Here is a 19,957-nt window from a genome sequence, read left to right as displayed (position 1 = left end):
CCTTGGAGGCTGAGGTTGCAGTGAGTGAGATCACGCCACTGCACTTCAGCCTGGGCGACAGAGCGAGACTCAGTCTCAAAAACAAAAAAACTATTTTAGAAAAATGAATTTCTGTTTGTTTTGAAAGCAAGACGTTAAAATTTTGATTGTAGATTTAAGCTAGAGAATGTTGAAATCAATGTAAAATTGTTTATAACACTTTGATCTTTCAATGAATTTAATTGAAATTTATTGAAGTACCATGTATTAAATGCCAAAGCATCAACTAACTGACAAAGTAATAATATGCATGATATATATATATATTCTTTTCTCCCTTTGAGACAGGATCTCACTCTTATCACCCAGGCTGGAGTGCAGTGGCGTGACCACAGCACACTGCAGGCCTCGACCTCTCAGGCTCAAGGGACTCTCCCACCTTAGCTTGCTTCCTGAGTACCTGGGACCACAGGCGTGCACCACCATGCCCAATTAATTGAAAAACAATTTTTTTGCAGAGACAGGATGTCACTATGTTTTCCAGGCTAGTCTTGAACTCCTGGACACAAGCGATCCTCCCGCCTCAGCATCCCAAAGTGCTAAGATTGCAGGTGTGAGCCACCACAACTGGCATGCATGATATTTACTTAAACTTGAATACTTTTCAAATTAAAAGCTTTTTTCAAGTTTAAGTTACTTGTTATTTTGCTCATTGTTGATCATAATACCACAAATTCTATGAAATGTAAAGTTTGTTTAAAATTATGACTATAACTTTTATAACATGAAAGTTTTTTGTTCATATATTTTCAAATGGTAAAAGTGGTATGGTGGAAAAGTGAAATATAATTTTGAATTCTAGTCCCACATGAGTCACTTAGTTGTTATATGCTGCCAGTCAATTTTCTTCACCTATCACAACATTAAATGTCTTAGGTTGTGAAACACAGAAAAGATCTCTACTACATGTCTCCCAGATTTATTGTTGGAATCAGAGTTGATGTAGATAGATGCTAAGGTGTTTAAATTTTTTAAAAATAAAAGTTTTAATGAGATATGGTTAGTCAAAATTTGTTCCACCTAACGTATTTGAAGGATTGATAATATTTTATCTGTACTTTTCTTCTTGGGCAAGATTTTATATATCTGTGCTTTTCATCTTAGGCAAGAAAACACATCTTACAGATCCATACCAGGGACTGGAATCCAAAATTGTCAGATGCATTTTTAGGTGAACTGGCTGAAAAATGTGTTGGTGAGTGTTACTGTTTGAATTATTTGATTGTCATTGTTTATTCTTCTCAACCTCCCTTTCCCCTTATGTTTGGAGTGTGAATAAGCATAGTTATGTTTTTGATTGTGGGGTAGATTGGCTCTGCCTTTATATTTTAGAGTTATTTTAACTGTTTCACTTAAAAGTTTGAGTACTTGTAAATTAGAATTTTAACTGCCATTAGGTGTTTAGTTAACAAAGCTCAATAATAACATGCCTTTCACTGAGTGCTGGGTATCTATAATATTAATACAGGATCTCCTTTTGAATATCATTCCCTCTTAGAAATTTTACTAAGAAGAATAGCTTAAACTTGAGAGAGAAAAGTCCATGTCAAAGCAGGACTGCAGCCTTTTACTTTTACTTTGCAGATTACACAATGGGCTCATTTTCATTCCTGTGGTCTAGAAAGAAGTTGGGTGGGAGAGGTCTTCAAAGAAAATAGTTAATGGTATTTGGTAGTATTTCCCCAAATATAAAACTTTCCAATTTAACTTTAAATTTTTCACAGAGTGGAAGATCTCTCCACAGAGTGAATGAACGCTACTGTCCTGCTAGGACGTGGTGAGAGTGTTTTATCTGCACAGATGATCACACATAGGAGATGGAATTCAGGGTTTTGACTCTAATTAGGTCTGAAATAAAAAGGCATACAATATTAGGCAGCTGAAAATACACACAGGTATTTCTCCTTCATTCTTTCCCCCTCTTTTGTCTGTTTTCCTCTCATACTCTGAAAAATATAAATTTAAAAAAAAAAAAAAACAATCTTCATGAACTTTTTAAGCATTGTGAAGAAATCCCCCAAATAAGTCCACTGACAATAACTTACTTGGGAAAACTTTAAAGTTACCAAAGCCAAAAAGAACAACTTAATTTAAAAAATCATTGTGATCCACCATCAAATAATTAAAACTTAAATAGAACATTAGTCCATTCAGTTAGCTACATCCAAATTATCCTCTTCATCCACAGGGACTTCCATCTCCGAAGCAGCATCCCTCAGCTTTTGAACCACAAAGACCTCGACATCTTCTGGTGAGGAGAAAACGTAAATCTCTCCAGCACTACTTCAGTTTAAGCTTTGCCTGGTATAAGAGAGCATGCGCCAAACACATTTCATGTTAATTTGGCTTGACCTTTGCAAAGCCTTGTGCTGCTTTATGGGAGAGGGTGGTATTTGGTATAAAATCCAGTCTTTTCCCTTTTTGAAAATAGACCCCTTTTATTTATGATGATATTTTACTAGAGTTCAGATCAGACTGGGAAATCTGTCGATTTTTCTGTAAATTTGTCACAGAATGATCCTTAACTGAAATAAGCAGAAGTCAAGTTGTCAAATCATTTTGGAAATTCCCTAAGAGATAGGTATTCTAAATTACTTTCTATTATCCTGTCTACCATCTGAAATATTATACACTCTAGTTTAATTCTTCATCCCAAATAATAGAATCTTAGTTTCCTTTTGCATTTCCAAAGACAATACTTCTCATTTTTCCAAGTGATTTTTTTTAACTTTTAGGCAGTTTCTTAAGTTTTTAAATTTTCATGGTATAATTTCTTACAAGACTGATAAATTTCTCTTACCTTGTTTTTCTTCCCCTCTGTGGGGTGGTAGTATGTCTGCAGACTCTGCTTATATACCATTTTCTTCCTGGACAGTGACATAAAAATCCATTATAATTAAATGACTTCTGTTTTTTGTTAAGACATTCATTCCATCTGAGAAACCGGTTCACATTAAAAAAAAAAAAAAAAAATTCAGATCTTCAAACGGGAGTGAAATAGTAATTTTAAATCCATTACAAACTCACTTAGTGTATGTATGCCAAACATGTTTTAACATGAATAGGTTCAGTTCATTGACATTTATGCCTAATAAAAGAGTGTGTAGTCTTGATGAACATCTGTGAAGATAGCTGACCTTTTGTTAGAGGTTATGGATTTGGTAACTTTTACCTTGAAATTCCCAAGTTCTTAGAGGTTTTTGCATGCATATTGGGTGTGATTTTTGCATAGTGAAAAACTCAATATACATTGATATCAGGAACATTTGCATAAATAGTAGGAACTTACGATTAATGAAACACTCAACTCTAATCATATTTTTCTATTCCATTTTCAATGAGAGGGCTAAAACAATGAAAGAGTCTCAATGAAGTATCTGTCTTGTGGGCCTTCATTATGTGTGATGCTGTACTTAAAACTTCATAAAATTTTGTTATGACCTTGTTTCTAGTCTAACCTCTTTAGTAGTTGTGTTTTCAGTCTTTCAGGACAATTTCTATCTTAATAGCAGTATTCAGGAATGCTCTTTATTTGATATCTAAATGTGTTCACAGAGTATTAGAATTGTAATGGTAGATTTAGTATGGTTATGAAAGGGATGTTTATACTTTTTAAAATATTAACTTTTAACTCCTAAAAGGCTGTAGTATATTTTCAGTATTACTAGAATGATCATATTATTTATTGTCTAAACAAGGACTCTTTGAGAGTGAAAAGGTGTGCTATTAATTATGGCAGAACAAGAGGCTTAACCAGCACATGTGGTTACCCTAAGTGTAACCCATTTAGCCATGGTTATGATGCACTTTTAAAGTTTTAGAAGGAAGTATGTTAAATCAGTAGTTCTCAATTTTGTGTGTATCAGAATCACTTCTAAAGCTTTCTTGAAATGCACATATCATCAAGCCCCCAGAGATTCTGATTCACTAGGTTTATTGTGGGGCTTGGGAATCCGTTTTTTTTGTTTAAGTTTCAGTGTTTATTCAGGTGGATAATCAAGGTGAGAACCACAGATATAAACTGGTAATTCTTACTTATAAGCTAATGTAAAAAAAATTTCCTCCTTTATAAGTCTGTTGGTTATAATAATTAATGTGAAAATCTGCCTCATTAAATGGGGTCTATTGATCATTTCTTTGTCTGGAATAAATGAGGGAAAGATGAACAATAATACATTGCTGTTATATATGTAATTAACATGTTATGGCAAACATAAATGTTATGGGTAACATTTACTATGTAAAATACCTTCTAGTGGCTAATTATTTGTTTTGCCTTAATAGTTTCTGAGTTTTAATTTTTTTAAACTTAGGCTTTTGCACTTAAAATAGGACCATATAGTATGTTCATTAACTGTGTATATCCTTTTAAAGAAGAAATAGAAACGTAATTGTTTATATTGTTTGAAGATGGTAGTATATTCCTTATTTCCTCTGAAATGGAAGACAGAATTCACATTCTATAATCAGATCCTTGGATTATTTTATTAACTGTTTACAACTTTGAGCTAGTGTTCTATACATTATTGAATTAATGAAACAGGTATATATGCAAAAGGAAAAGGTAATTTTTTTCCAGGTTTATTCTTTGAGAAATAGAAAATAAAATGAGACACTAGTGGTAAATTTGGTTATCCAGAGAATTATTTGTGAGACAGATTGCTGTCATGGAACAATGTTAGTGCTTAATCTGCTTATAGTCTTCTGAATTAAGTTCTTCTAGGTCATATTAAGTTTTTCCCTAACTTTTAATAAGTTTTCCTTTGTAATCACCATTTTTAGTTGAGTATTTAAATGTTCTATAAGGTCATTGTGAGGTGTAAAAAGATAAATAGTCCAGATGTAATGGCTCATGCCTATAACACCAGCACTTTGGGAGGGTGAGGCAGGAGGATTGCTTGAGGCCAGGAGTTCGAGACCAGCCTGGGCAAAGTGAGACCCCTATCTCTACAAAAAATAAAAATAAAAAAATTAGCCTGATGTGATGGTACACACTGTAGTCTCAGCTACTCAGCAGGCTGAGGCAGAAGGATTTCTTGAGCTCAGGAACTCAAGGCTGCAGTGACCCATGATCATCCACTGCACTTCAGCCTGGGCAACAGAGCGATATGCTGTCTCCCAAAAATAAAATAAAAATAAACCTGGTATTGTTTGTTGAGGAGCTTAGTTAGGGTCTAATATTCTATAACTATTCGAATGGTTCCCCCTACTGGCATAACTGATAATTGTGGCCAAATGCAAGTTTAATTGCTAACAGGAAAAACAGTGTGGCTAGTTTGAGCTTTTCTTCCTTTTTGTGACGAGGATGCAACAGAGCATGTGTTTTTGTATGTGTTACTCAGATGAATGAAATGACTTAAAAACACTGGGGCTTGCCTGTAATCCCAGCACTTTGGGAGGCCGAGGCGGGCGGATCACAAGGTCAAGAGATCGAGACCATGGTGAAACCCCGTCTCTACTAAAAATACAAAAAATGAGCCGGGCGCGGTGGCGGGCGCCTGTAGTTCCAGCTACTCGGGAGGCTGAGGCAGGAGAATGGCGTGAACCCGGGAGGCGGAGCTTGCAGTGAGCCAGGATACCGCCACTGCACTCCAGCTTGGGCGACAGAGCGAGACTCCGTCTCAAAAAAAAAAAAAAAAAAAAAAAAAAAAAACAAAACACTGGGGCTTGATCTGTTGTTTGATTGTATCATCCATTAAACATGGGTAATAATACCCCATGTTGGTATAACGCTTAGAATTAGATTATCAGTCATTTTAAACTAAACAAAGAAAATTAATGTGGAAAATCAATGGAAATATTTTTTAATGTTCTTATTTACTTTAATATATTTGGAACTATCAGATGAATTACAATTTTAAATGATAATTATGGGAGTAACTGAATGTTAATAGTTGGTTGCACTCAGAGTTGGTAGTAGAATAGCTTTGTTTTTGAAGTTTCTTTTTATATACTATTTTATACGTGTTTGGAAGTTAATAATATTAGAAAAAATCATTTATAAGTAAGTATAATGTCATGAGGACTAACCTAATGATTGTGAATATTGATGAAGGACTGAAATGAAACTATTATTCTTTTAAAACTTTTTTTCTAAAGAAAGTTGTATGTTGTAGGCCAGCTGTGGTGGCTCATGCCTGTAATCCCAGCATTTCAGGGTGCCGAGGCGGGTGGATCACTTGAGCCCAGGAGTTTGAGACCAGCCTAGGCAATATAGTGAGACCTCATCTCTACAAAATAAATAAAAGAAAAGAAAAAAATTACACAAGTGTGGTGGCACATGCCTGTAGTCCCAGCTACTCAGAAGGCTGAAGTGGGAGGACCGCTTGAGGGTGGGAGGTAGAGGCTGCAGTGAGCCGGATTGCACCACTGCACTCCAGCCTGGGTGGGCAACAGAGTGAGACCCTGTCTCTTATCTATTTATTTTTTTGAGACCCTGTCTCTTAAAAAAAAAAAAAGTTGTACATTGTAATCAGTTAATCACATAATACATGGCTTTTGTTTTAAAGCTTATATCAAGGACATACTTAAGATACATAGCTTGTTTTAATATTGTTAGCTTATGTTTTTGTTAATTAAAAATATTCAAAACATTTTTAATCTTAATGTAAGCATTCAGCCCTTTATTCAGCAGTTTTGTTTGGTGATTTTAAATGGCTAGTTTTCATTTTGCTGGTAAAATTGCACATAGTTATTGATTTAGTATTGATGATGACGTTAGCTAAAGTTGGTGCATGGAATAATGAATGTACCTTTGCTGTCCTTCTTTTGTGCATTAGGCTACTGTGGAGCTGATATCAAGGCCCTGTGCACTGAAGCCGCCCTGATTGCGCTGCGGAGGCGTTATCCCCAGATCTATGCTAGCAGTCATAAACTGCAGCTGGATGTTTCCTCAATAGTGCTTAGTGCTCAAGACTTTTACCATGCAATGCAGAATATTGTGCCTGCTTCGCAACGTGCTGTGATGTCTTCAGGGCATGCACTATCTCCCATTATAAGGCCACTGCTGGAAAGAAGCTTCAACAACATCCTAGCGGTCTTGCAAAAAGTGTTTCCTCATGCTGAAATTAGCCAGAGTGACAAAAAAGAAGGTACTCTAAACTACTTTTTCATATTATTAAGATGAAACAAATACAGGAATAAATAAATATAGTTTCCTCACAAGATTATTTATGTGTCACTTTTGTAATATATCTGTTTATTCAGTACTGTATATTCCAGGCCTGGCATATTACCTGGCATATGGTAGTTGCCTGGTGAATGTTTGTAAGACAAATGAGTGAATGTTCACTTTTGGGACGTTCTGATCATCTTAATGTAGTGCTATTACTATCTTTAGAAAGTTGACTATAATAATAGGTTAACCTTTAAAGCCCCAAATTGTCACCTATTAATCCTTTTTTATTTTATTTTTTTAATTTGAGATGGAGTTTTGCGCTTGTTGCCCAGGCTGGAGTGTAATGGTGCTGTCTTGGATCACTGCAACCTCCGCCTTCCGGGTACAAGCTATTCTCCTGCCTCAGCCTCCCGAGTAGCTGGGATTTCAGGTGCCTGCCACCATGCCTGGCTAATTTTTAAAATATTTTTAGTAGAGACAGGGTTTCACCATGTTGGCCAGGCTGGTTTCCAACTCCTGACCTCAGATGATACACCAGCCTCGAACTCCCAAAGTGCTGGGATTACAGGCGTGAGCCAACGTGCCCGGCTTATTAATCCTCTTAACAGGCTTGCAGGTAAGCACTCTGATTATATAGAGCGGGGGAGTGGGAGATACAGGCTGGTAATTTATTTTTTTTGAGACAGTGTCTCTGTCACCCAGGTTGGAATGCAGTGGCCTGATCTCAGCTCACTGCAGCATCTGCCTCCCAGGTTCAAGCAATTCTCCTGCCTCAGCCCCCCAAGTAGCTGGGATAGCAGGTGTGTGCCACCACGCCCAGCTAATTTTTGTATTTGTTTGTTTGTTTAATAGATATGGGGTTTCACCATATTGGTCAGGCTGGTCTCGAACTTCTGACCTCAGGTGATCCACCCACCTTGGCCTCCCAAAGTGCTGGGATTGGAGACTTGAGTCACCGTGCCCAGCCTGGTAATTTAGTTAATATAAGGTCATTGAGTAAGTTCTGGGGCCTGCTCCAACCCAGGGAGCCTGATGACAGCCCTTGCTTTTACCTATGTTGCTATACTGCTTCTTTGGATTAAACTAATCATTTTGTTGTTATTGGTAGGGCATTCTGCAGTGTGCAGTGCTCATAGGAGTGTAAGGTATTGATAAGGGAGTAAATGAGAACCCCGTTGTAGAGGGTCTTGAGTTTTATCAAGCCTCTAGATAGTACTTTGCACCTGAGATAAAAACAGAACACTACTTTGAAAAACATCACTCATGGTTGGGTGCGGTGAGTCACGCCTGTGTAATCCCAGCATTTTGGGAGGCCAAGGCAGGCGGATCACCTGAGGTTAGGAGTTCGAGACCAGCCTGGCCAACATGGTGAAACCCTGTCTCTTTAAAAAACAAACAAACAAACAAATAAATAAATAAATAAATAAATAAATAAATCGAATTAAAAACATCACTCATTTACAGGAAAAAAATTTTAAAATTAGATTAACATTCTAATCAGAGTATAAAGCTCATAAAGTTTGAAGGGAAAGTAATGTCTTTTGATTATCTTAATTTCTCCAGTTCCTAGTACTTTGTCTGGAGTGCAGTCCGCACCAAATAGAAAATTATTCAGAGAATTACACTAACATTAAAAAAAATAGTAAAAATTATGAATGTTCAATGAATTTTTCTGTCATAAATATATTTTTCAGAAACTTTAATTGTTTAGTGACAGAGTCACATAAGATATCACATGGAATACCTGATTTCTTAAATTTGGCAGAGGAGAATGAATATTTTACTGAATATCTGTGAGCCAGGCACCATACCATGATTTGTGTATTTTTTATTTCTGAATTTTATAACTGGAAATGTATTTCATATGTATTTTATGTACCAAAACTTCCCAAAAAACTTACGTCACCTTTAGAAAATCATAAAAACCTTTTCTTTCATCATAGCTTTTTATCTCCATTTGTGAATTACCATTTTATAGCATTATTATCTATGTTTTCTTATAGATTTTTTGTGTGTAAATGTAAAGTATGCTTTAGTTTCAGTTGGTAGAACTAGTTGACATGACCAGTGCAGAAGAGCAACCAAATTTTATTTGATTATCAGTAATTGGTTTTTAGCTATTTAGTCATATTATTTATTCTGGCTTGTTTTGACCTTTAATGTTTTTCTTAGATAAATATCATTTCTTTGTGTATGAAATTATCACTCAAAAGATACTCAGTTATTTCCCAGATTAAAATATGACTTGTACTAAATATTTAGCTTTTTTTTTGTTTTTTTTGAGACAGAGTCTTCGCTCTGTCACCCAGGCTAGAGTGCAGTGGTGCTATCTCAGCTCACTGCAAGCTCTGCCTCCTGGGTTCACGCCATTCTTCTGTCTCAGCCTCCCTAGTAGCTGGGACTATAGGCGCCTGCCACCATGCCCGGCTAATTTTTTTTGTATTTTTAGTAGAGATGGGGTTTCACTGTGTTAGCCAGGATGGTCTCAATTAAATATTTAGCTTTTAAAAGCCACATGAGATCTCTATCTGCCAGCATAATTTAGTATCTAATTTTAGAATGCATCTGCATATTTTTTGTTTTGAAAGGGTATGATTTCTCTTAATCTTAATTCTCTCTCATATCCCGTACACATGTAGCATTACTTTTTATTGAATGAATTGTCACTTCTGATTAGGCATGTTTGAAGTATAGCTGTTGGTAGTCCAGGTGAGGCTTTAAGTGTTGCATTCCCAGTAGAGATTTTAGTTCTAGTTAGTTCCCTGAGTGGTAACTGAAGGCCCATAGAGAGAATAATGCTGTATGAATGAGTATATTTTTAAGATTAGCTTTGACGGAATTTCTGACTCCATCTTAACTAGACTAAGTCTTCCTTGAAAAGGTGTATCCTCTTTAAAAAATAAGGGTCAGTTTGTTCCTTGTTGCTTTTATAAGAACTGGCCTTGATTCAGCTAACCTACTAATTAAACCAAATATGAAATAGACTGGTTTTGGTCATAATTAACTCAGAGATTTTTAGTTAAATAGGGTGGGATTTTATGAGAGTGCCACTTCTTTTCCAGACTTGTTTTTTTTTTTAAGCCAGTCAGTGAGTTCTTCCAAATTATCTCTCATAATACTTAAGTAAATAGTCTGTAAAGGTGAAAATGTTTTATTAATTTTGTTTATAGGTTATTTTAAAAGCTGCAGTTTGTCAATTTGCCTGTATTATTTGATAGATCACTTATTAATGTCATTTGATTTTTTAACCCAATTTTTCTTAGCTTTGGTAAGGCACTAATATTAAATGACTTTATGAGCCTCATAACATTGTGATTTTTTTAAACAGATATAGAAACTTTAATTTTAGAGGATAGTGAAGATGAAAATGCTTTATCAATTTTTGAGACCCATTGTCACTCAGGATCACCAAAGAAACAGTCATCAGCTGCTGCTATACATAAACCCTACCTTCATTTTACAATGTGAGTGATTTATATCAAATTTCTTTGTATTTAGAGCGATTTTTGATACTTTATGATTAGAATTATAGTATATTTTTACTTATGGTTGTAACTGTGAGGATATTGTTTTTCTGTTGTTTGGACACAATTCTGGAAAACTTTTACTATGTATTCTTATTCATGTGGTAATAGCTTGTTGGTTAAGTACTTAGGTGTTTTTTTCCTCCAACTAGAAGAATCTTTCCTGCTACTTTTCTTTTTTTTTTTTTTGAGACAAGAGTCTCACTCTGTCGCCTAGCGTAGAGTGCAGTAGAGTGCAGTGGCACGATCTCAGCTCGCTGCAACCTCTGCCTCCTGAGTTTAAGCTATTCTTGTGCCTCAGCCTCCTCTGTAACTGGGATTACAGGTGTGCGCTACCATGCCCAGCTAATTTTTGTATTTTTAGTAGAGATGGGGTTTCACTATGTTGTCCAGGCTGGTCTCAAACCTCGGGTGCTCTGCCTGCTTCGGCCTCCTGAAGTGCTGGGATTATAGGCATACGCCACTGCACTCAGCCAAGTTTACTTTTTTTAAAAGTGATGGTGTGAATTTTTTTCCCCGATGGAGGCAGAGGAAGGCTTACCCTTAGAAAGTCAAGTCATGAGCCCCAACTTTATTGCTTTTTATTTAATGGGCAGAAATGAAATATTAGCCATGATCTGGAGTACTTTAATTTGTAATAAACTTTAGATGATCATTTAGGTCTCTAAGGCTACTAAAAGAGATTTTGATTTAGAAATTGTTCAGTAATTAAATAACTTTTTGATTTTCTAGAAACATACTTTTATAATTTGGATTTCATGGTTTTTCAATTTACATTTATCCTTTTATTATCTGTGTTAAAGCAACTTTTGCTGTGCGCTATGCTAGGTAAACACTTTTAGTGCAAATCTGATTTTAAATTAAGAGGCCAAGTAGTGTTCAAACACTAACAGCATCTTTACTTGCGTTTACATAATTAGCCCATAGTTGAAGAACCATAAAGCTTCCGTTAGGTAGATCTAATAGCACTTCTATTAGAAGAGGCTGGATTGTGTGTACTTTTAATATTTTGAACAAATTTAAGTCTCCAACTTGAAGTTTTCCTGTGTAGATTTTGGTGAAATGTTGATTATTTGCATTGATAACCCTTTCTTGTTTTTCGTATTTTAAAATGAGGCTAAATTACTTTCATCTTCTCTTTTTTTCTTCATATGTTCTTTAATAGCAAACTCTTTGTAAGTTTTTTTCTTCTTCTCCAGATCCTTTCTTTTATGCTCTTGGGGAAGTTTTTTTATAGGCTATTCCACCATTTTACAAATTTGTTTTATCGATAGTTATGGGAAAGCCTTTTTTTTTTTTTTTTTTTTTGCCTTTCACCTGGCTAGCCTGTCTCTCTCTCTCTCTCCCCCCCCTCCCTCCCTCTCTCCTTCCCTCCCTCATTCTCTCTCCTTCCCTCCCTCATTCTCTCTCCTTCCTTCTCTCTCCCTCTCCCTCTCTTCTTCCCTCCCTCCTTCTCTATCCCTCCCTCTCTCTCTCTGTGTGTGTGTGTATGTGTGTTTGACAGTTATAGTTATTTGAGTTTGTATTATGTAGTAGCAGAAACAAAGAAACTATCAAAAGACATGTTTAATTTTATAAGATAATTGTTGTCAATAAAGGAATACAGAAATAGATTTTGATATTAGAAAGTATCATGTCCAGTGTTAAGTTTTAACTTTTTATTGAGGACATTTCCTGCCACTGATTTAATGTGAGACATTGGTATGACTCATTTTGTTTTAGCTTTTCTGAAAGAATTGGTTTAATTTTAGCTTCCTTTATGTAAGCTTTTCGAGTTCATTGATTTGACTTTCATTAAGTAATGAGACAACTATATTCTAGAATAAGCATTTTTTAGATGTTTTAGTAATATTTATTCACTTATTTCTTTGTTCACCTACCCATTTGTCCAATTTTTCTTTTTTTACCCTATGCCAGGCATTGTATGAGATACTGAAAACCTAAGCATGAATAAGATATAACATAGTTCTTTCTTTGGAGAAGGTCTCACTATTGGGGGTGACAAACATTTCAATACTGTGAAAGTGCTATGAAAGCAGAACTAATTCTGCTGAAAGTCTGGGAAGTTCTCACAGGAGAAAGTGATATTTGCTGTCCTTTTCATTATGAAGGGTTAGGAGTTTGCATCTGAGTGCTTTTTACAAATTAGATACACGTTTGGTATGTAAAGATCTGTGCTTCATATTCAGTAATATATATAGGCCTCTCAACAATCATACTGCATTTGTGGTATCTTCATTTTATAGATGAGGAAACTGAAGCACACAGAAGTTAAATAAGTTGCCCATGATCATGTTGCTAGCAGGTGGCAGAGCCAGACTCTGTGCTGTTTGTTTCCTAAGATCATATTTTTCCAAATTATTTCTGAGCTTAGTAAGTAGCTAGGGAATTGCATTGCTTCTTTAGGTAAGTTGAGCAATATATTTCACACTCTCCAAGAAGCATACACTGTAGAATTAAGGCCTTTAAGATGGGCAACATGTGGTCTTTTTTGTTTGGTTGGTTTAGTTTTCTGTTTGAGCAAGATGTATTAGTATTACGGATGAATGCAGAAAAAAAACTGCTTGGCCAGAAGAAAATGTAACTTTAGTGCTGGTTTTTAGTCACACTAGCCTGGGTATTGCTGGTGGATTTCTGGAAATAGTCTCCTGAAACAGTGTTGAAACCTTTTCTTTTTTTTTACATTTAATATAAAGGAGAAGTCAAGATAGTTAAGGTTTACCAATCTGGTAGAGAAGCCTTGTGATGGAAAATAAATTTTCTTTCTTACTTTATATTACCATAAGGGTGATTAGAAACAGAGCTTTCTGAGGTTTTTCAAATGAAAATAGCTTTGTTTTTTCTGATTAGAAAGATGATATACACTGTAGAAAATTCAAGTAATAAAGAAGAGCATAAAGAAGAAAGTAAAAATTAAAGCCCCAGCACCTGCAGGTAATATTTGTTAAAGTTTTGGTGACCACACTTCCATGTTCTCTCTATGCATGTATAATGTATAGACCCATACATTATCTGGATTATATCCTTCTCTAAGTTGTTAATATAACTTACTTTTTCACTATGTTGGGAATATTATTTCATATCAGCATATGTTTGATACCACTATTTTAAGATAGCTGCATATTATCTTACACTTTGGATATTCCACAATTTATAGACCCTTATTGGTAAAATTTGAAGGTTTCAAGCTTCTTTTATAAACAATAGACTTGTTTCTAAGTATACATCTTTACACCACTATCTGATTCAAAGTGTAAGATAAATTTTTAAGAACTGCAATTGCTGTGTCAGAGCGTATACATTTAACATGTTGACACAGATTGTTAAATTGCGTTCCAGAAGGCTTGTACTAGTTTACATTTCTCATACTAATATATGAGAGTGGTATTTTTCTTATACCATTGTCAGTTCTGAGCACTGTCTTTTAAAATCTTTACAAACCAGATAGATGAATATAGTATCTTTTTGTTTGGTTGAATTGTTCATTTGTTCTTTCATATATTCATTCACTCATTCAAATGTTTTGTGAAAGTGCCCATCACGTTCCAGACATTGTCTTGGGTACTTGGGATAGGGCAGTGAACAAAATAGGGTAAGATCCTGGCCCTCATTGAACTTATATTTTTAAATAGAGGAGATGGACAGTAAAACAATAAATGTAATAGCTTGCTAGATAGATAAAATGTTAGAAGATAAGTACTATGGGAAAAAATGCAGAAGATAGTAAGAGGTTGGGGAGTCCCTAGGAGTGGAGTGAGTTACTGAATACTTTTGGGCATACATTTTGGCATCTTTAGATCTATCACATATAATTTCAGAAAAGTTGTGCTTTTCTTCTACTGGTTATGAGGATATCAATTTTCCCATCCTCTCATTGATAATGGGTGTTGAAATTAATTTTTGGTTTATTCATCTAACAGATAAAAGATGTCTATCATTATTTTCATTTCTGTTTTCTCAATTTTTTAATCTCTGTGTTGATGACTACCGTTTCGTTCTCAAGCCTAGATTGCTCTTGATCTTCAGACCCTGACCAGTGACCCATCTCCCCTTGGTTGTACCATGGATCTTTTCATACATAGCTGGACTATATCGCTCCTTCTCTCCCTGTGACTCCTATGAGTCACCATTCATTCAGTTGTCTCAGCTAGAATTTGACATCATTCCCAACTTCTTTCCTTTTATTTATTTCTTTGTCTAGTCAATGACCAAGTCTTTTTTATTTTTCTTACTAAATAAGTCTCATTGCAGGCTATTCCTTCTTCCTCTAACACTATTCTTGTTGAACTGTCATTCACATCTCATGCTTGGGTTACTATAGCAGTTGCCTGATTATCTTTCCTCTCATTTGCCTTCTTTCAAAACCCTTTCCCATACTGACATGCTGAGATAGAGTTATCTGCCCTAAACTTGTATATGATTATCTTGCTGCTCTAAAGTATCTTAGTGCTTCCCCATTGTCTTCAGTACACATTCCAAACTTTTATTTTTATTTTTTTGAGACGGAGTCTTGCTCTGTTGCCCAGGGTGGAGTGCAGTGGCGCGATCTTGGCTCACTGCAAGCTGTGTCTCCCGGGTTCACACCATTCTCCTGCCTCAGCCTCCCGAGTAGCTGGTACTACAGGGTCTGCTACCACGCCTGGCTAATTTTTTTGTATTTTTAGTAGAGACGGGGTTTCACCATGTTGGCCAGGATGGTCTCGATCTCTTGACCTCGTGATCTGCCCGCCTTGGCCTCCCAAAGTGTTGGGATTACGGGCGTAAGCCACCGTGCCCGGCCACATTCCAAACTTTTAACATGGCTTACAAAACCCTTGTAGCCCTTCGTAGTCTAACTTACCTTCCTTTTTCTCTCCCCACCCTAGTACCTTTACCACACCCTCCACAACTTGTCCCCAGTACTTCAAAATAAACAAACAAACAAACAAAACCAAAACTGGCTATATGAACTGTATCAGTTACCCCAAAGAGCCATGTTCTTTTTAACCTTTGGTCCTTTGCGCATCCTGTTTTGCAGTCTTGGAATTCATCTCTTGTACCTCCAGTCTGTTGGGTTTCTGTCTTGGTAACAGTTTTCCAGGAATGCCTTCTATGAGTCTCTAATTGGTATCTTCCATAGCACTGTGTACTTAAACAGTACCACTTACTAATCACATTGAATTATGGTAATTTGTGTATTAACTTTTTTACTAAATACCACTCAATTATATGCTCTATGACAACACTGGTATTGTTTGATACTTAGGGCTAAGGCATTCAGCATGGGAGACATTCTATAGTTATATAATTAAATAAACATTTAAAAAAGTTTCCTGTTTCTGTTTTCTTTTTGAATTGTCTGTTTTCGTCCTTTGCCCATGGAGGTTTTTTAAAAAAACTATGCATATAAACTCTTTATACATTAAGAACCATTCCTGTTTATGACAAATTCTTTTTATTAAATTTTCTTTTTATGCTTTCTCTATCAATTTTTTTTTTTTCAGATGGGATCTCTGTGTTGCCCAGGCGTCTTGAACTCCTGAGCTCAAGTCATCCTCCCAACTCAGCCTCCCAAGTAGCTGGGATTACAGGCACGTGCTACTGTGCCCTGCTGTATGACAAATTCTTTATGCCATTTGGTTGTTTACTGTTTGGTTCAGATTATAATTTTTGAGCTACAGATGTTTTTAGATTATTATGAATTAAAAATATGTGAATCTTTTAATTTAAATTTTGTGTTAGAATTCATTTTGCTTATGCTATGAAATGACCTGACTCCTCCGTTTTTAAACGTTTATTTTATCATCCATTTCTGTTCTTTTTATTTTATTTTTCGAGATAAGGTCTCACTCTGTCACCCTGGCTGGGGTGCAGTTGCACCATCATGGCTCACCGCAGCCTTGACTTCCTGGACACATGTGATCCTCCCACCTCAGCCTCCTGGTGGCTGGGACTACAGGTGCACACCACCAAGCCTGGCTGATTTTTTTGTTTTTAAATTTTTTGTAGAGATGGGGTTTTGCCATGTTGCCCAGGCTCGTCTCAGAACACCTGGGCTCAAATGATCTGCCTACCTGAATCTCCCAAGTGCTGGGATTACAGGTGTGAGCCACTGTGTTGCCCTCATTTGTTTTTTATGATTCTTTTCTTATATGAAATTATTTCATATAAGAAAATACAAATTCTTATAAATTTTATAAATTTATATTACTATAAATGTATATATTATATATTATAATTCATATTATCTTATAATATAGTATAAAATAATAAAATATTTTATATGAATTATACTATGAATCATAACTATTTTATTCATATAAAGTATTATATATTTATATGCATATACATTATTTCATTTTATATGAAATTCCTTCATATAATGATTACGATTAATCATTTCCTAGGCTGCCTTTTATGTTTAATTCTGTTTCTTTGGTGTATTCTACATTCTATTAATTGTTATTCTATAATGTGTTTCAGTATAAAGTAGGACACATCTTAACATAATGAGTTCAGAACCTGGGCTTTGCTGTCAAATGGGCTTGAATGACAATTTGAACTCTTCTATCTGGTTATACAACTTTATAGCTAACCTCCACGCACCCTGGTTTCTTATCTGTTTAATAAAATGAAACTATGTGTTTCACAGAATTGTTAAGAAAATTGAACAAGAAATCTCTGTGAAGTGCTTGTTACTAAAACATGTTTGAATGCATTAAAATTGGAAGCTTTTTTTTTTGAGACTGAGTCTCGCTCTGTCGCAGTGGCGCGATCTCGGCTCACTGCAACCTCTGCCTCCCAGGTTCAAACGATTCTCCTGCCTCAGCCTTCTGAGTAGCTGGGACTACAGGCACGTGCCACCATGCTCAGCTAATTTTTTGTATTTTTAGTAGAGACGGGGTTTCACTGTATTAGCCAAGATGGCCTCAATCTCCTGACCTCGTGATCTACCAGCCTCAGCCACCCAAAGTGCTGGGATTACAGGCGTGAACCACCTCGCCCAGGTGGTAGCATGTTTTTAAAAAGTTTTCTCGATGTTCTTACTTGATTATTCTTTCAGTTAAAGTTGTGAATAAGTTGAAACTCCCCTCCTCCCAAAAATTCTTTTGGGATTTCAACTTGAAAATCCTATGCGTATAAAATGAAAAAGTAAATGGATTAGGAAGAATTGAGGTCTTTATATAGTTAGTCTTTGTGTTCAGACTCAGTTTTACTCTTTTCTTGCTAAGACTATAATTTGATAATGCTTGTTTTACCTTTTAATTTTTTTATTTTTTTGCAGTGAATAGGATCTCCTTTCCTTTTTTACATTGGTTATTGATGGTGTTTAGGAAATCTATTGATTTTTCTATTTCTTCTGTCTTGTTACTTTGCTTGTAGATTCTGACAGTTTTTGGTTGATTTCTTGGATTTGCTACTACATAATCATATGCTTTAGAGGTGTCAATTTTTTCCTTTATTGCTTTCTATTCGTTCCATTTTAGATTTGCTTTATTCTTATTGTATTGCCTTAGAATGTCTAGGACTACCCACAGTGAGAGTAAACTTTGTTTTATTTGTTATTTTAATGGTGCTGTAGAATCTCGAAATGACAAGTTCAAGTTTGGTTTAATATATTTTCCTTCTCTGGTATGGGGCTTTAGATGTCATCTGTCAGGGTAGGAACAGTTAGTTTTTGTTGTTACAGAAATAATATGTGTTGGAAGAAGTTTATATATATTTGTTGTTTTAAAAATTGTGATTGTTTTAGTTTGTTCCTGCTGCTATAACAAAATACCTTAAACAGAGTAATTTATAAACAACCTAAATTTATTTATTTATTTTTATTATACTTTAAGTTTTGGGATACATGTGCAGAATGTGCAGGTTTGTTACGTAGGTATACACCTACCAAGGTGGTTTGCAGCACCCATCAACCCATTATCTGCATTAGGTATTTCTCCTGATGCTATCTATTCCTCCCCTGGTCTCCCACCCCCAGACAGGCCCCGGTGTGTGATGTTCCCCTCCCTGTGTCCATGTGTTCTCATTGTTCAGCTCCCACTTATGAGTGAGAACATAACAACATAAATTTATACACAGTTATGGAGACTGAAAGTCTAAGATCAAGGCTCTGGCAGATTTGGTGTCTGGTGAGGGCTTGGTTTCTGCCTCTAAGATGATACCTTGAGCACTGCTTCCTCTGGAGGTGACCAGTAATGTCTTCACATGGCAGAAGGGATTGAAGGGACTAGCTAGCTAGTTTTATTATCAAGCCCTTTGATAATATAACTAATCCATTCATGAGGGCTGACCGCTCATGACTTAATCACCTCCTAAAGGCCCCGCCTATTAATTGAGTCCTACATTTGGAATAATCTTCAGATCTACCTCTTTGTCAAAAAGTGAGATTCCTAACATTTAACCTTGAATAATTAATAACCAAATGATACTGGAGTTTAATGCATCTTCAAGTTAATATATGTGGTATGATAGCAGGAATACCAAGGTTATTTTATTTTAAAGTGGATTTATTTCATTATTTGTTTGTTTGTTTAGGTAGAGTTTTGCTCTTGTTGCCCAGGCTGGAGTGCAGTGGTGCAATCTCAACACACTGCAACCTCCGCCTCCCGGGTTCAAGTGATTCTCCTGCCTCAGCCTCCCAAGTAGCTGGGATTACAGATGCCTCCCACCACAACCAGCTAATTTTTGTATTTTTAGTAGAGACAGGGTTTTACCATGTTGGCCAGGCTGGTCTTGAACTCCTGACCTCAGGTGATCTGCCAGCCTCAGCCTCCCAAAGCACTAGGATTACAGGCGTGAGCTGCCACACTGGGCCCGTAAAGTGGATTTTATACCTTTATATCTTGGTTATTAATATGGTCAGAGGTACCAACATTTTAAAACCATAATTAATGAAAAAATAAATCACTGTACTAAAATAATATAGGAAAGTTCTGTTAATTTTGAGTTAAATTGTTTTAATGTAAAAATTTTGCCTGATATTTCATATTTATCTTCAGAATGTATGATTTTGAAATAATTGTGTCTTACATGTATTACAGGTCACCATATCATCAGCCAACCTCATACAGGCCACGCTTACTGCTATCTGGAGAACGGGGCTCAGGTCAAACTTCTCACCTTGCTCCAGCACTTTTGCACACTCTAGAAAGATTCTCTGTGCATAGACTAGATCTCCCAGCACTTTATTCAGTTAGTGCCAAAACACCTGAGGAATCATGTGCACAGGTAGGTTTGTATCACATCAGAGCACTTCTGACTTTCTTATTGCTTATATTTTGGTAATATTTCT

The 19,957-nt window shown here is 35.9% G+C and overlaps 1 protein-coding gene across 4 annotated transcripts in view; it reads left to right on the top strand.

Moving 5' to 3' along the window:
* The window catches only part of LOC105479837 (ATPase family AAA domain containing 2B), a 175,392-nt gene that overhangs the window by 94,741 nt on the left and 60,694 nt on the right, over positions 1-19,957 (top strand). For all 4 annotated transcript variants that reach the window (XM_011738169.3, XM_011738168.3, XM_011738166.3 and 1 more), the window contains 4 exons: positions 1,144-1,234; positions 6,819-7,130; positions 10,485-10,620; positions 19,707-19,893. In XM_011738169.3, coding sequence (XP_011736471.2) covers positions 1,144-1,234; positions 6,819-7,130; positions 10,485-10,620; positions 19,707-19,893 — 726 coding nt within the window. The remainder of the gene's footprint in view (positions 1-1,143; positions 1,235-6,818; positions 7,131-10,484; positions 10,621-19,706; positions 19,894-19,957) is intronic.

The sequence above is a fragment of the Macaca nemestrina genome, chromosome 13 (assembly GCF_043159975.1).
Source record: "Macaca nemestrina isolate mMacNem1 chromosome 13, mMacNem.hap1, whole genome shotgun sequence".
Classification (NCBI taxonomy): domain Eukaryota; kingdom Metazoa; phylum Chordata; class Mammalia; order Primates; family Cercopithecidae; genus Macaca; species Macaca nemestrina.
The sequence above is the reverse complement of the archived record's forward strand: the minus strand, read 5'-3'. Positions and strand labels throughout refer to the sequence as shown.